The sequence below is a fragment of the Mobula hypostoma genome, chromosome 12 (assembly GCF_963921235.1).
Source record: "Mobula hypostoma chromosome 12, sMobHyp1.1, whole genome shotgun sequence".
Lineage (NCBI taxonomy): Eukaryota > Metazoa > Chordata > Chondrichthyes > Myliobatiformes > Myliobatidae > Mobula > Mobula hypostoma.
Window position 1 is genome coordinate 58128442 of NC_086108.1, and position 16562 is coordinate 58145003.

General features: G+C 39.5%; 1 protein-coding gene across 18 annotated transcripts in view; it reads left to right on the top strand.

Annotated features, from left to right (window-relative positions):
- The window catches only part of lrrc7 (leucine rich repeat containing 7), a 661225-nt gene that overhangs the window by 580438 nt on the left and 64225 nt on the right, over window positions 1-16562 (top strand). For 11 of the 18 annotated variants that reach the window (XM_063064200.1, XM_063064198.1, XM_063064201.1 and 8 more), the window contains one exon: window positions 8625-10320. In XM_063064200.1, coding sequence (XP_062920270.1) covers window positions 8625-10320 — 1696 coding nt within the window. The remainder of the gene's footprint in view (window positions 1-8624; window positions 10321-16562) is intronic. The other 7 variants (XM_063064203.1, XM_063064209.1, XM_063064204.1 and 4 more) reach the window with 1 other exon arrangement.

The window sequence follows — 16562 nt, forward strand, 5'->3', positions numbered from 1 at the left end:
TTTGTGTAAAATAATTTGTATGTTTTTCCTTTTTTTCCCACCCTTCTTTATGTAATAAAAGAACTTCGGGACTGTATTTTCTATGCATGAGTGAAATTAGAGTGACATAAGAAAATGTTGTGGAATCATGCAGTGGCACAAATGGAGAGTATTTGGCTCTTTAATTTCACAGCAGATACGGTGTTCACCATGGTCCACTGCTTTTTGCCGCATTGCTGTAATTATTTCCCTTCAAGTATTTATCAGCTTAGATGGATACCATTGAATCTTTCTTTCCTAACAACTATCCTTATAAAGTAGTGAATTTCAAATCCTGACTGCGAGTAGTATAAAACTTTGTTTCCGGTTACACCTTTAATTCATTTACCAATTTGTTTACATCTGTTCCTTTGAATTCTCAACTCCTCACTCATTAGAAACATTTCTTCTTTATTTACTCCATCCAAACTTATGGAGTTAACCACATCTGTCAAATTTTCCCAGCTTCCTCAAAAGACAACAAATCCACTAGCTCCGGTCACTGCAGTCTTGTGCCTGGAAATATTCTATTTAACTTTGCTGGTCAATTTCATCAACTCTTTCAGCAGAATTTGGAGGACTGCATCGATGTTGTTCCATGCACCCATGCTGTGTTTGTAAATTTCATCAACTTTGCCTCCAACTTTCACCTTGCCCTTAAATTGACATGGTCCATTTCTGACATCTCTCTCCCCTGTCTTGATTTCTCTAGCCTCATTTCTAGAGACAAACTGTCTACTGACATCTCTTATAAACCTACCAATTCCCACAGATATCTTGACTATACCTCTTCCCACCATGCGTCCTGCAAAATGCGCTGTTATTCTTTTTCTCAGTTCCTTAGCCTCCACCACATCTATTCCCAGGATGAAGCATTCTTTTCAAGGACATTAGAGATGTCCTCCTCCTTCAAAGAGTAGGGTTTCCCTTCCTCCACCATTGATTCTGGCTTCACCCATATCTTCTCCATTTCTTGGACATCTGTGCTCATCCCATCTTCCCACCGCATTAACAGGGATAGAGTTCCTCTTGCCCTCACCTACCGACCCATGAGCCTCTGTATCCAACACATCATTCTCTGCAACTGCCTCCACCTTCAGTGGGATCCTACAACCAAACACATCTTGACCTCCACTTGTTGCTTTCCACTGGAATCGCTCCCTCCATGATTCTCCTGTCCACTTGTCCCTCCCCGTAATATCCCACCTGGCACATATACCTGTAAGTGAGAGAAATGCTACACCTGCCCATTTACTTCCTCCCTCACCTCCATTCAGGAAGCCAAACAGTCCTTCCAAGTGAGGCAACACTTCACCTGCGAATCTTTTGGGGGCTGTATATTGTATCTGGTGCTCACATTACAGCCTCCTTCACATTGCTGAGACCTAAATTGGGGGACCGCTTTGTTGAGCACCTCTGCTCCATCTGCTGAAAGCATAATTCCCCGGAGAACAACCATTTTAATTCCTATCCGCATTCCCATTCCGACATGTCAGTCCATGGCCTTCTCCTTTACCACGATGAGCCCACTCTTAGGGTGAAGGGCAATATCTCATATTCTGCCTAGATAGCCTCCAACCTGATGGCATTAACATCAATTTCTCCTTCTGGTAATGTTTTCCCTCCCCCTTTCCTCTTATTCTATTCCCTCTGTCCTCTTACCTTTTCTCCTTATTTGCCTCTCGCCTCCCCCTGTTGCTGTTCCTTCTTCCCTTTCTCCCATGGTCCACTCTCCTCTCCTGCCTTCTTCTCATTCCTTTATCTTTCCCACCTACCTGGCTTCACCTATTACCTACTGGCTGGTCCTCCTCCCACTTCCCCCTTCCTTCCTAGTCCTGAGAAGGGTCTCGGCCCAAAACATGTACTGTTTAATCATTTCCACAGATAGATAGAACATAGAACAGTACAGCACAGAAGCAAGCCCTTTGGCCCACAGTATAGTGCTGAACCAGCTAAAAGGCAAATCAAAAGCCCATGAACTCTAATCCCTCCTACCTTCACAATGTCCATATCCCTCCATCTTCCTCACATACATCTAAATGTCTTTTAAAAGGCTCTAATGTATTTGCTTCTGCCACCATACCAGGAAGTGCATTCCAGGCATCAACACACTCTGAGTAAGAAAACTTACTTCTCACATTCCCTTTGAACCTACCCCCTCAAACCTTCAATGCATGCCCTCTGGTATTAGACATTTCAACCCTGGGAAACATACTTCCTGTCTACTCTATCTACGCTTTTCTTAATCTTATAAACCTCCATCAGATCTCCTCTCAGCCTCCACCACTCCAGAGAAACCACCAAATTTTTATCCAGCCTCTCATGGTAGCATATGCCTTCTAAACCAGGCAGTATCCTGCTAAACCTCTTCTGCACCCTCTCCAAAGCGTCAACATCCTTTTGTGGGGTGACGAGAACTGTATGCAATACTCCAGATGTGGCCTAACCAATTTTATAAAGTTTCAACAGAACCTCTTTACTTTTGAACTCGATACCTCAACTAATAAAAGCAAGCATTCCATAAGCCTTCTTAATCACCTTGTCCACCTGTGTAGCCACTTTCAAGGAACTGTGAACTTGGATCCCAAGATCTCTCTGCTCAGCAACACTGTTAAGGATCTTGTCCCTAACAGTGTACTTGCATTTGCCCTACCAAGGTGCAACACCTCACATTTATCTGGGTTAAACTCCACCTGCCATTTCTCTGCCCATATCTACAACTGATCTATATCATGCTGTTTTCTTTGCCAGTCTTCTACACTATCCACAACTCTATGAATGTTGGTATCATCTGCAAATTTACTAACCCACCCACCTACATTTTCAACAGCAGGCTGCGGAACACCACTTATTACAGACCTTCAGCTAGAATAAGTCCCTTCAACCACTACCTTCAATGGACAAACCAATTCTAAATCCCAACATCCGATTTGCTGCAGACCCCATGGATCTTAATCTTCTGGATTAGGGTCCTATAAGGGACTTTGTCAAACACCTTACTAAAATCCATGTGGACGACATTCACTGCCCTACCCTCATAAATCTGTCTCGTCATTTGTCAAAAAATTCAGTCGTTGGTAAGATATGACCTCCATTCTGGCTCTCCCTAAGTAGGCCATGGGCTTCCAAATGCTAATAGATCCTATCCCTAAGAATTTTTTCCGGCAATTTCCCTACAACTAGCGTGAGACTCACCGGTCTATAGTTCCTAGGATTTCCCCTTGTTCCCTTCTTAAATAAAGGTACAAAATTAGCCGCTTGTCATTCCTCGAGGACCTCACCTGTGCCAAGAGAGGCTTGAGAAATCTCATCTCTTGCCCCCATCAATAACCTGGGGTAAATCCCATCAGGCCCTAGGGATTTATCCACCTTAATACTCATTAGGAGGCCCAACAATTCCTCCTCCTTAGAGTGATCTCTAAACGCTCTAAAATATTTATACACTCAGCACTGATCTCTTGATCCTCCATATCCTTTTCCTTGGTAAATACTGAAACAAAATACTCAGTAAGTACCTCACTCACATATTCCACATCCAAGCAAATGTTTCCCCTTTTAATCCTTCAGTAGTACTACCTTTTCCCTAGTTATCCTCTTGCTCTTGACGTACAAACGTACAGATAGAATACCTTGGAATTCACGTTAATCCTACTTGCCAATGACTTTCATGGCTCCTCCTGGCTTTTTTAATTCCCTTCTTTAGTTCTTTTCTAGCTTCTTTATACTCCTCATGTACTTCATTTGATCCTAATTTCCAAAGCTTTACATACTTTTCTTTGTTCTTCTTGATTAAATTCATCGCCTCTCTGGATGACCAAGGTTCTCTCATCTTTCCATCCTTGTCCTTTCTTCTAACAGGAAAATACCTTTCCCGGACTCTATGCAATTGACCTTTAAACACCCTTCACTTGTCTGATGTGGATTTGCCAGAGAAAAGGTGTTCCCAATTAACTCTTCTTAGATCCTGCTTAATGCCCTCGTAATTTCCCCTACCCTGATTTAAAGCTCTCCTGGAAGAACCATACCTATTCTTATCTTTAGCTATCCTGAAAGTTAAGAAGTTGTGGTCACTGTTCCCTAACTGCTCACCCAGTGAAAGGTCAGTTGCCTGGCCAGGCTCATTACCTGATCTGTTCAGTTCCTCCAGCATTTTGTGTGTTGCTCAATGTTCTATTCAGTCTTTTCCAAGATAAAAACAGAAAATATTCAAAATATTTAGATCAGGTAGCATCAGTAGATAGAGAGGCAGAATAAAGTTTCAAGACAAACTCTTCATTAGAACTGGGAAAAAAAAGCGAAAACAAGTTAGTTTTATGCTTCATAGAAGATAAAGGAACAATTACTTAGACGAGAATATCTCTGATGGGTAAGATGACAGATTGGTACCCATTTTTGACAAGAATGTAACATTTGCAGTCTTCCAGCCTTTTGTTATTACCACCTGCTAATTGCTAGAGAGATAGATGAGCATTACTATTATATGGATGGTGTGGTGCTTCCCTGGTGCCATGATCAAAAATATAATTAACTGGCTGCAGAACCTTGCGAAGAGGGAGAATGAATGACCAGAGGTTTTATCCTTGGATAGAAAGAGGAATGGGGGACTGGTACTGTGTAATACGACAGGATTAATCAATGATCTTGCAGCAAAGATACCCCAGAAAAAGAGTGATCATAGTATGATATAGTTTCAAACCATTTGAAACCGTTGTCCCAAACTAAAATAAAACAATAATAACAGAATAAAGATAGAGTTGGCTAAAGTTGGAAAATGTGTTAAAGTGTAAAATGGTAGATGAGCAGTGGAGGATATTTTTAAAAAGTTATTTTGTAAATCTCAGCAAATATATATTGCAGAGAAAAATGACCTTACAAGAATGCTTTTTAAGGATGTTAAAGATTATAGGAAATTGAAAGAAAGGGATATAAATTTGCAAAGATAAGTGATTGACCAGAGAAAATGGAAATTCTTAGAAAGCACCAATGACTGACTAAGCAAAATTATACCCTCTGTGGCCACTTTATTAGGTACACCTGTACATCTATTTGTTAATGTAAATAGTTAATCAGTTAATTATGTGGCAGCAACTCCGCATAAAGGCATGCAGGCATAGTCAGGAGGTCCAGTTGTTGTTCAGACCAAGTGTATGAATGGGGAAGAAATATGATCTAAGTGACTTAGACAGTGGAATGATTGTTGGTGCCAGATGGGGTGGTTTGAGTATCTCACAAACCACCGATCTCCCTGGATTTTCATACACAATGGTCTCCAGTTTTCAGAGGATGGTGCAAAAACCAAAAAGCATCCAGTGAATGGCAGTTCCATTGGTAAAAACTCCTTATTAAGGAGAGGAGTCAGAGGTGAATGGCTAGACTGGGTCAAGCTGATGGGAAGGCGACAGTAGCTCGAATAGTAGTGTGCAGAAGAGCATCTCTGAGCTCACAACATGATGACCCTTGAAGTGGATGGTCTGCTGCAGCAGAAGACCATGAACATACACTCAGTGGGAACCTCCTGTACCTAATAAAAAGAGAAGACGGGGAGAGAACATAAACAGTGGTCCGTTGGACGATGAGAATGAAACTGGAAAATTAATAACATGATTTAGAGAAACGCTAGAGATTTAAAATCTTTTGTAATACTTGGAACACTAAAAGCACACAAATAAGTAATCAAGAAGCTATAAGGAGGGAAGAATTTACAATAGTCTTTTGCTGGGAAAGTATTAAGCAAACTAATATTGCTAAAGGTCGACAAGTCCCAGAGACCTGGTGGCTTGTATCCTTAGGTCTTAAAGAAAAGGCTGCAGTGATAGAATATTCATTTGTGAATTTACTAGGATTCTGGAGAATTCCCAGAGGATTGGAAAACTACAAATGCTATTCAAGAAAGAGAGACAGGAAACAGGAAACTGTAGGCCAGTTAGCTAACACCTGCCTTTGTGAAAACGTTAGAATCGATAATTATGAATGTAATAGGAATATGTTTGGAAAACCTTGAAACAATCAAACAGAGTCAACATGGTTTAATTGAAAGGGATATCATTTTTATTAAATTTACCAGAGTTAAATTTGCTGAAAGTGGCTGCACAAGAAGACTGGGTAATGAAGAAGGCAATAGCATGCTGGCCTTCAACTATGAGGGCATTGAATTTAGGAGTAGGGACATTACATTGTAGTTGTATAAGTCATTGGTGAGGTTGCACTTGGAATATTGTGTACAGTTTTGGTCACCCTTTTACAGGAAAGACATTGACAAACTGGAGAAGGTGCAGAAGTGATTTATAAGGATGATGCCTGGATTAGAGGACCAGAGTTGTAGGGAGAGTTTGGTCACACTTGATCTTTATGCCTTGCAGCGTAGGTGGATGAGGAGTGATCTCACAGTAGTGTATAAAATCAAGGGGGATACGGATAAGGTGCGTAGTCATAGTTTTTTCCCATGGTCTGGGGAGTCTAAAACTAGCGGACACTGATATAAGATAAAAGGGGAGATATTTAAAAGAGATCAGAGAGGTAACTTTGGTACACAGAGGATAGTGAGTACCTGGACTGAGGTGCTAGAGGAAGCGGTTGAGGTGGGTACAACTGCAACAATTAAGAGACATTTGGATAAGTATATGGAAGGCACTATGACTCGTACAGCATGGAAAGAGTCCCCTTGGCTCGTCACCTCCTCGCGGACTATCAAGCAGCCTTTGAGGCTAACAGAGGGAAACAGTAAATTTAGATTTCCTGAAAGCTCCATATGGAAGATTACATCCTGAAATCAGTGTATTGAAAGTTGGTGTAATATCTTAACATGGCTAACAGACAGAAAATAGAGAGAAAAGATTAAATTGGTCATTTTTTGGATTAACAATCCGAAACTAAACAAATCCCAAAGGGGTCAGTGATGAGCCTGCATTATTTATAATTTCTATTAAAGACATTAATATGTCTCTATATATTGACCATTTGCTCTGAGTTGGGACTTCGTATATTTATTTGTTTCATCATCAGTTGCAAATGTAGACAAGATAAAAGGAAGTTATCTTAAATTGATATGTTATAAGATGCTGAAATTCATGGGAAGTATAATTAAACCATTGAGCAAATACTAAAAGCTTGATGCTTTTCATAATGGATGATGAAGTACTAAAACAACATGGCAAAATGATGTCCCTAAGCACATATTCTATTAACTGAGCAGCCTTGTAACTCAGTTCAGTGGTGGGTTGAAGTATGGGAGCTGAAGTATATTCTCAACTATCATTATGGGAAGTCCACATTCCAGATTAAGAAGCACAGGATTGACTTGAAAGCTGGGCAAATTGGTAAATTATTTTTTAATTTGAATTTTGACAAATTACAAAATATATTTTATGGCCATTATAAGTTAAAATATATAAAACTTTCTTAAAGGATTTCTACTTAAGAGGCAGATGATTAATCTTCTGCAATACAAAGGCCTGGCTCTGGCCTTTTAATCTTTGAGTTAAAAATAAACAAAATTAATGGATTCAAATCTCTCTCCATTCTTTGTAAAGGTGCTTCATAAAGTGTGTCTTGCATAGTTCCATTCATTGGCCCCACATCGTAAAAGTTCAGTTTTGACTTTTGCTCAGATAATTTTAAATAGCAATTAGCTCCATTGATTTATGCTTACCATTTTGAGGGAATATGTTGGACTTTCACTTGGCATCTGTGCAGATACACAGGTTAGTAGTATTTTATACTATTGTGCAGCATGGCTGCATGCAGTCTTCCATAAAACACTGGTTAGGATTGTAACATTGAATAATTGAGAATGTAAGATTATTTGAAATCAAGGTTTCAGTCACAAGCAACACGCACAAAATGCTGGAGGAACTCAGCAGGACAGGCAACATCTGTGGAAATGAATACAATCAACGTTTCAGGCCAAGACCCTTTATCAGGACTGGAAAAAAGATGAGAAGTCAGAACAAGAAGGTGGGCTGAGGGGAGGAAGTAGTACAAGGTGGTAGGTAAAACTGGGAGAGGGGAAGGGGGTGAAGTAAAGAACTGGGAAGTTCATTGGCAAAAGAGATAAAGGGCTGGAGAAGGGTCAATATGATAGGAGAGGGTAGAAGACCATTGAAGAAGGGAAAGGGGAGGAACACCAGAGGGAGGTGATAGGCAGGGAAAGAAATGAAGTGAGAGAGGGAAACAGGAATGGGGAATGGTGAAGGAGGCGGGGAGGCAGTTACCAGAAGTTGGAGAAATCGATGTTCATGCCATCAGGTTGGAGGCCACCCAGAGTATAAGGGTTCTCTCCTCCAGCCTAAGTGTGGCCACATCACAGCAGTAGAGGAGGCCATGGACTGACATATTGGAATGGGAACGGGAAGTAGAATTGAAATGGGTGGCCACTGGGAGATCCTGATTCTTCTGGTAAACGGAATCCACAACATTAGGTCAGTAAGTAGTGAGCAGACAAGATCAATACATTAAAGAAAGGCATAAAAATCAAATGACTATCCAGTGTTCTACTGTTACAAATGTATACGCATAATACGGTTCATTAGTATAGTGGATGAGTAAACTTCCAAATATCGGTAATTCTCTGATTATGCATTCAAATATCTGATATTCTTCTGACTCAGCAGGTTAACACAAACATTTCAACAAAATATTGAAGCAAAGCCTTTACTCAGCCAGAGAGAAACAGCATCAACAGCAAGTCTACAGCAACGTGCCGAAAGACACCCAGTGAATGACTCTTTTTCTGATAAGTGGAATGACAACTCACACTATGATAATACAGGTTTTGTCTCAGAAGAAAGCACTTCAATCTTAGAAAATCCTAGTGCCAACCCTTTAATAAGCACAAAATCAAGGAGCACATCTGCCCAGGGGCGTAGGCCTTTAATGAGACAGGACAGAATTGTAGGCATTCCACTGGAATTAGAACATACAGTACATAGTGCCAGAAGTACACCTGAGACTGAAGTGCCTCCAAGGAACCCTTGGCAAAACTGGACCAGGACACCCAGTCCATTTGAGGACAGAACAGCGTTTCCATCAAAATTGGAGACTACTCCTTTCAGCAGTCCTATTCCTGATAGAAAAGATTTGGGAGAGTCAACACGTGGAATTCCAGATTTTTCCAGTACATTTTCATCAGGTTCTCCATGGAGTTTCCTCAATTCCAGAGAATCTAGTTTAAGTAGAGGGCATATGGACAAATTCACACACACCTGCAGACCTGAATCTGCCAAGAGTGCTATTATTGTCAGTAAGAGTACAGAGAGACTTGCACCAATGATGAGATCAGTTAAAGCTGGTCAGTTTAAGAAATCCCAAAGCATTGATGAAATTGACATTGGGGCCTTCAAGGTTTATAATATACCACTGGACGGTTATGGTTCCAGCTCAGAAAATCCTTGTAGCATTGATATAACAGAGCAGATGCCACCCCAAGAACAAGGAATGTCACGCAGTCTTTCTGCTCCAATGTTGGATGAAGATTTATCAGACGCGTATGGAAGCATAAAGATCTCTCAGAAAATTCCGATTACAAAAAGAGTGTACCATTTTGACCAAAGTTTCAATCCCCAAGGTGTAGTAAGTGTTAAACCTGAGAGACGAGTAACCACCTCTTTTACGCATAATGTTGACTATGGTGTGCAGCAGGGCAAGAATACTTCAAAAGATATCATTAACCCATGCTCCTTCAGAGGCTATGAACCCATGGAACACATGTATTCATTCTCACAGGCTACAGTAAATGATGAACCTATGAATCCTCGGTTTTCAGCTCAAGAGGACCGGGTTGGATTCTTAAGAAGGGGTGACTCTATGGCAACCTCTACAGAAATGGCATTGCATCGAAGAGTTAACGAAGCCTCAGAGGCCCCCCAAAGTGACAGATATGTCAGGACTCACTACCGAGGGGTTTTAGAACATCAAAACAGTGCATCATTGGTTGAGTCACAATATCTCAAAAGAAATGAAAGGTATGATGAAGATTATTCAACGTTCCAAGACTTGAAAAATCAGGGTAGGAATTTCCAAGATAAGCCTTTGACTCAGAGGAGGCCTTTGTCTGCGAGGAGCTACAGTACAGAAAGCTATGGATTTTCCCAAACCAGACCAGTTTCAGCAAGGCCTACCATGGCTGCTCTGTTAGAGAAGTTACCTTCTGATTATAACATTGCTAACTACAGTGAAAAGCCTTCAGCGAGCAATGATCTAAGAATCAGGTCCTCACAGTTGAAAGGAGATGAGAGCACCGCTAAAATACCTCTAGACTGGAGACAACAACTGCTTAGGCATATAGAAGCAAAACGGTTAGATAGGGTGAGTGTGTTTTGTTCTTTACAAAATGTTTTGATAGTATAAATATTGCATTTTCATCTATTTTGTTCAAAAAAATCACTTGAAGTCATTTGTTTAATTCTTTGATTGCTGAGGGGGTGAATTTGCTCTATCGAGAAGATCATAATTCAATCCCAGGCCTCAACCAATAGGATGATATCAACTCATTTATTAGCTGTGTCTTTAGCTACCGATGCAAATATTACATATTGTTCCTATCATGATTACCTGTCTGCAATATTTTGGACTGTATGGAAATGGAGGTCAAATAAACATTGGATTAAGCTCAGCTGAGATGGTAATTAGAAGATCATCCAATTCCTATGTGGAAAACTTTAAGGTACAAGTTAGAGGGTCTAAGTAGGCCCAAACATAAGAGCAGAAATGGGGCATGAGTCACTTAATCTCTCTCTGTATTCAATAATGTTATGGCTGGTCTTTGGCCTCAATTTAACTTTCCTGTTTGTTCCCCACAAGACCTAAAAACGTATGTCTACCTCAGCCCTGAATATGTACAATTGCTGAGTCTCAACAGTTCTCTAAGATGGAGAATTCCAAAGATTCATGATCCTCAGAGAAAAGAAATAATTTGATCTTTGTTTTGAAACTATAATCCCCATTCTGGATTATCCATGACAGAAACCTAGCTGTTTTGTTAGACCCCTTTGAATCTTGCATACTATAATAAAATTACCTGCCATTCTCCTAAATTTCCGTGATTATTAGCTCACAATTTAACTTTTAGAGGGCCTGCTGACTACACACACTAGCAATGTTTTCCCATGCTTTCTCTTGCCTCCAGCCAGACTGATTTTACACCATGACTCTCTGAAGAAAGATTATTTTTTCATTTCTGTAAAAATCACATCCTTTATTAACAGAGCTATCCTACCTCTTGTTTTTCCTTTTTACCTAGCCTTGTAAAATATTCAGTATCCTTGAATATGGGATGCTAGCTTTGGTCACCTTGCAAATGTATTTCTCTAATGGTTAAGATCATATCCAGGTATTTCTATTTCTGCAATCAGGTCACTCATCTTAACAGTCATAATCATAGAGTTAAACAGCACAAACAGGCCCTTTCAGCCCATCATGCCCATGCCAACTATCTAGTACCTGTCTATACTATTCCCATTTACCAGTACCTGACTCATTGAGTGATTCAAGTACTTGTCTAGATAGTTCTTGAATGTTATGAGAGTACCTGGCTACATCACCCACTCAGGTAGAACCATCTAGAACCTGGATGAAAACATTCTTCCTTAAATCACCTCTAAATCTTCTAGTTCTTATCTTAAATATTTGCCCTTGGGTTTTAGTTAATTCTGACACATTGAAAGGTTTCCTATTGTTTTTCCTGTCTATGACTTTCATAATTTTGTATACTACTATCATGTCCCAGCAAGTCCCTTCTCAGTCTCTCCTCAGCACTATAAAGTGCCCTGTCCCAGGGGACATTAGGTAAATCTTCTCTCATCCTCTCCAGTGTAATCACATCCCTCCTATAGTGTGGTGACCATGACTGTATGCAGTACCCCAGCATTTCACTTCCAAAGTCCTTTACGGTCCTTTACAGGAGCTTTTCCCAAAGGATATTTTCACATTTCCTATGAGATCATATTTTGAATCTTTTCCTATTTTCTCAAACTCTTGATTTGGGTTGTTGCTACTGGGATGCTTATACATTCAGCATTGATTGTCTTTAACACAATTCTTCTTTCCTCCATAGAGAGTCTTCAGCCTGAATTGTTAACTCTGTTTCTCATTCTGCAGATTCTGCCTCACCTGCCAAGTATTTGACTATTTTCTGTTCTTATTATCCACCCTGCCCTCTTCACTGCACCTAGTTCCCCCATTCAACAAGTGCCATCATCTGTAGTATTTATATTTCATGAAACTGGACTCCAAACATATGTTAGCAAAAAAATCCTATAATAATATTAGCTAAAATGAAAAAGGCTATGACAGCCTGGGGTGACAGTAATTACCAAATAATTATTTTTAGTAGGGCAACTCATTAATTGTGCAACTTGCATAACATGCAGCTTATTTGCCAATAATTAATACTGTGAAGAATCCACAAATGAAATGCAAAATGCAGAACTTAACTAAATGGTAGATATATATAAAATTGCTTAAAATCCACTCAAATATTACATTGAATGTATGGTGCTTTGATCCAATTAGCATCACAAAAGGAGGTCACTTTCATGCTGGTCGTATCTATTCAGATGAATTCCATCTCCCAGGTCGGGCAGTGTAGCCTTGTAGATGATGCAATATACCCATTCATTTACTTTTAATGAATTGAGAATTTCTATTCGGCTCTTTGAATGAAAGCATTTCTTCTCATTTTTCTTCTATTCCTGCCTATTTATCTATATACCTTTTTGTAAATCTGTATCCCATAAACCTAGTTATAGAATTCTCTAATAAAGGAAATATCTAGGCAATTATTTTGTTTAAAGCAAAACTTCTGCAGTCCTGACAATATTTTGGTAAAATTCCATTGTTCCCTTTCTAACCTCTCCAATCTATTTCACCTGATGTGTACTCAACATCTTCCCATAGTCATGGCTGCAAGTTATTCCTGATGTGGTTAGCACATAAATGAACATGCTCCCACTGAAGGTTTCATTTTTGTTCTCCTTATAGCAGTTTTCTCAATACTTTGGAGTTGATTCTGACTCTCTGTTCTCGGCCAATGCTCTGTTGAAGCCTTTGAATCAATCATTAGGTGCAGCCTTCCAGATTTTGCAGCACAGTGCTGGAAGTCCAGGACATACGACAACTTAAGTGGCTGAATGCCAGCAACTCTATTTGGCAAAAGCCAGCACAATCTGGCCAATTATAAGTGCCAATGGCTAAATACTCATGTACACTATAGCCTGTTTCCATGCTAGTTCTTGGACTTAATATTGCATAAAGCTATCCTCTACCGAAGATTAGTATTTTTCAGACAAAAGCTAGTCTCCTTTTCCTAATGTATATGTGGGTTAAAATCATCAATTAAAAGTGATTTACCTTACTAACTTCTGCATGTGTGCATTTTGCACACGTTGCAAGTCTGAATAGTGTGTTAGATGCATCTCTCTTTCACTATCAGTTGATTCCCCCTCCCTCTCAAATGTTCCTTCAAGCACATCATGATATTCCTTAATTAGCACACATTATGGTGTCTTCTCAAGTTCCTTCTTGTACAAGTTTCCATGTCCATCTGCCTATTAACTTATTGGCCTAGAAATTCATCTGCAGCAATTTTCGGATGTTAGGTCAGTATTAGTAATCTCCTTAACATTGTTCTGAAAAGCTCTACAAAGGTGGTCAAATTCATTAGCCCTGTAGATTTCCTTACTGTTACTTTACTCAGTTTCAAGATCATTGGATGTCTATAGTCTAATTATTCATGGTACTAGCAAATAATTCTGGCCTTGGAAAGCAACCTTTAGACGGACAAATCATAATACAAACAGAATTTTTTCCAGGTACTGTGGAGCGTGTTGAGAAGGTGTGCATGCTTTACTGATGGAAGGAAAGTCTTTAGCTTGGGGTGAGGACATGGGGTAAGTGAACTGCACAGACTGTTGAAGAACAATGCATGTAAGAGACATCCTTATAGAGAAGGGCACTCCTGACATGAATGCCTTTTCTGAATTTTGTGAAATCAGGTAAAGCAGGCAAATGTCACAGCCAGCTCTGAATGCTGAAGTTATATTAACAAAAATTGAGAGGCTCCTCACCATTCGGTTTGAACTTCTGCAGTGAAGACCAAGCAGCGTAGTGCCATGCTACATAACAGCAAACAGCTTGGCAGGGTCCTAAGGTTAGGTTTCTGCGAAGGAGTGCAGCTTTGACATTGACAACAGTGCAATGCTTGGTACAGCTTGTACTAGAGATTGTCTGAGGACAGAAAAGCAAGCAAGGGTTACTTTTTAGAACTGTTGCCTACATATACCTTGGTTCTGCAATAAATGTGTTTGAGGGAAGAGCATGAGTCCTGCAGAGAGGTACTGCATCCCGTCCATTTTATCTGTTACCTTCTCCCTGCAGTTCCTGGTAAGCACTTCCTCATTTGCAGGATTTCTTCTGGCATTTCTGGGCACTAAAAAAAGAGGAAGGACCTGTTTATATCATTGCGCAGTGCAGTGACTGCGATCCCAGATTGATTCCGTTTACTTGAGGTTTGTTTTGCTGGAAGTTGAGTAGTGCTCTGCCATGAATGACAGAGAACTCTTTCTGGAACCCTTTTTAAAAAATGCTGCTCTGGAGCATTTTGTGTTAATAAAACCTAGTTCTTCTATGAGCAAAGTGTCATTTGTTGTTTCCTGCAGAGTGGATGTGAAGGTCTATCATTACTGTATGTCAGTGGAGACAAGGTTATCTATGGATATGTAAGGTAGACCTGTTCCATTGTGGTCACCCCAACCTCTTCAGAATCAAAATAGCTAACTGTGTGGATGTTTTTGTTGGCTGATGGGCAAGCCTGAAAAATGCTGCTTTATATCTTACAGCTACTGTTAATGGTATCTTGGCTATATTACATGGAATTAATTTTACTCCATTTTTATGACTATGAATAAAATGTAATTCTTATGTTTTTTATCTCGGAATAATTAAATTCAACAACAAATAGCTCCTTTACATCAACACATTTCTCGACAGTAACAACTATTAAAATAATTATCTCTTATCTAGCTGCCAGATTCTTTTCAAAATATCAACAGTAACTGCCATGAATAATCACCAGGTTAAGACAGTGATTTTTGACTTTTATTTTCAAGTGGTTTTATTTTCACTGGTTCATTTGGAGGTCAGCAGTGTGTGTATTAACAAAATTGAATCTGAAACAGGTGAAAGAAATCTGTTTTTCTCCCCACTTAATTGATCTTTTAAAAATACAATACAATTCCACAACGTAACCCCCCCCACCTACCTACCCAATTCTCTTATATAATTCTTCAGCAATGCATCAACCTTGCACTGTATCAGTGCATCTATTTCTCAGAATTTAATTCCTGAATGTAACTGTCATTAGGATTGTTGTGCTCTTGAGAAGGCTGGAGAGGGATATCCCGACCTCTCAGATGATTCCTACACATTTACAAGTGGCACAGAAGAAAATATGCAGATGGTAAAAAAAACTGAAATAAACAGATAACTGGTAGAAATGCATAGCAGATCAAATAGGATCTGTGATGAAGTTTGCTTCATCAGTAACCTCTCATCTACTGACAGATTATGTCCCCGTCTGAATAATTCATCACAGTCGTGGATGAAGCTGAGGTATGAATGGTTCATTCTTTCACTAGGTGATGCATTTAGCTACTTATATAAATAGACGTAAAACTGGGAAATGTGCTTAATGGTGAAACAGAGCTGGTTTTTTTTATCATTACCTGAAGGTTCAAATTAGGGTTCAAATCTGTTTTTGAGATGAAATTTTAATATGCCTGCTTGATAAAATGACACTGCTTGAAATTAGTGTGGACAATATGAAATTCCTAGTTCCCAGCTGGCACATTCTTCTAGGTCAATTCTTCTCCAGATATAGTATCTATTTACAGTTACACTAATAACTCCACTAAGAGAACTTGTTTGTGATATGGAAAATACCACAGTAATACAATCAGTTTGCTATTCTGAGTTTGGGTTAAGACACATTTTTAGATTGCGGATGGCAATATTAGACTTCACCTGAGATAGCTTCATACTAGTGTTGTTTGCTTTTTATATACAAATCAACATGCTCAAGCTGGTACTTACAAAATCTTAAAAATTTTGACGTTCGTTACAGTGGCTTGTAAAAATATTCAGCCCCCAGCCCTTTATTTACATAAATGAGTATTACAACCAGGGATTTTGATCAACTTAACTGAGAATTTTTGTTTGTGAATCACATGCGTCTTTTTTTTCCACAATAGATCCCAAACAGCAGAGAAAATTGTAAAGCATGAAAAACTAAAATTTTAGAAACTGCAATGTCAGCAGTTCAAAAGTATTCATCTCCTTTTCTCCGTGTTTAGTTAAACCAGCTTGCACAGCTATTACAGCCAGTAGTCTTTTTGGATAAGTCCCTATTAGCTTTGCACAACGTAATGGAGCAAGATTTACCCATTCCTCCATGTAAAATTGCTCTAACTGGTTGGGGAGTGACTGTGGACAGCAAAGTTGAGGTCTTGCCAGAGATGCTCGATCAGGTTAAGGTCGATACTCTGGGTCACTCA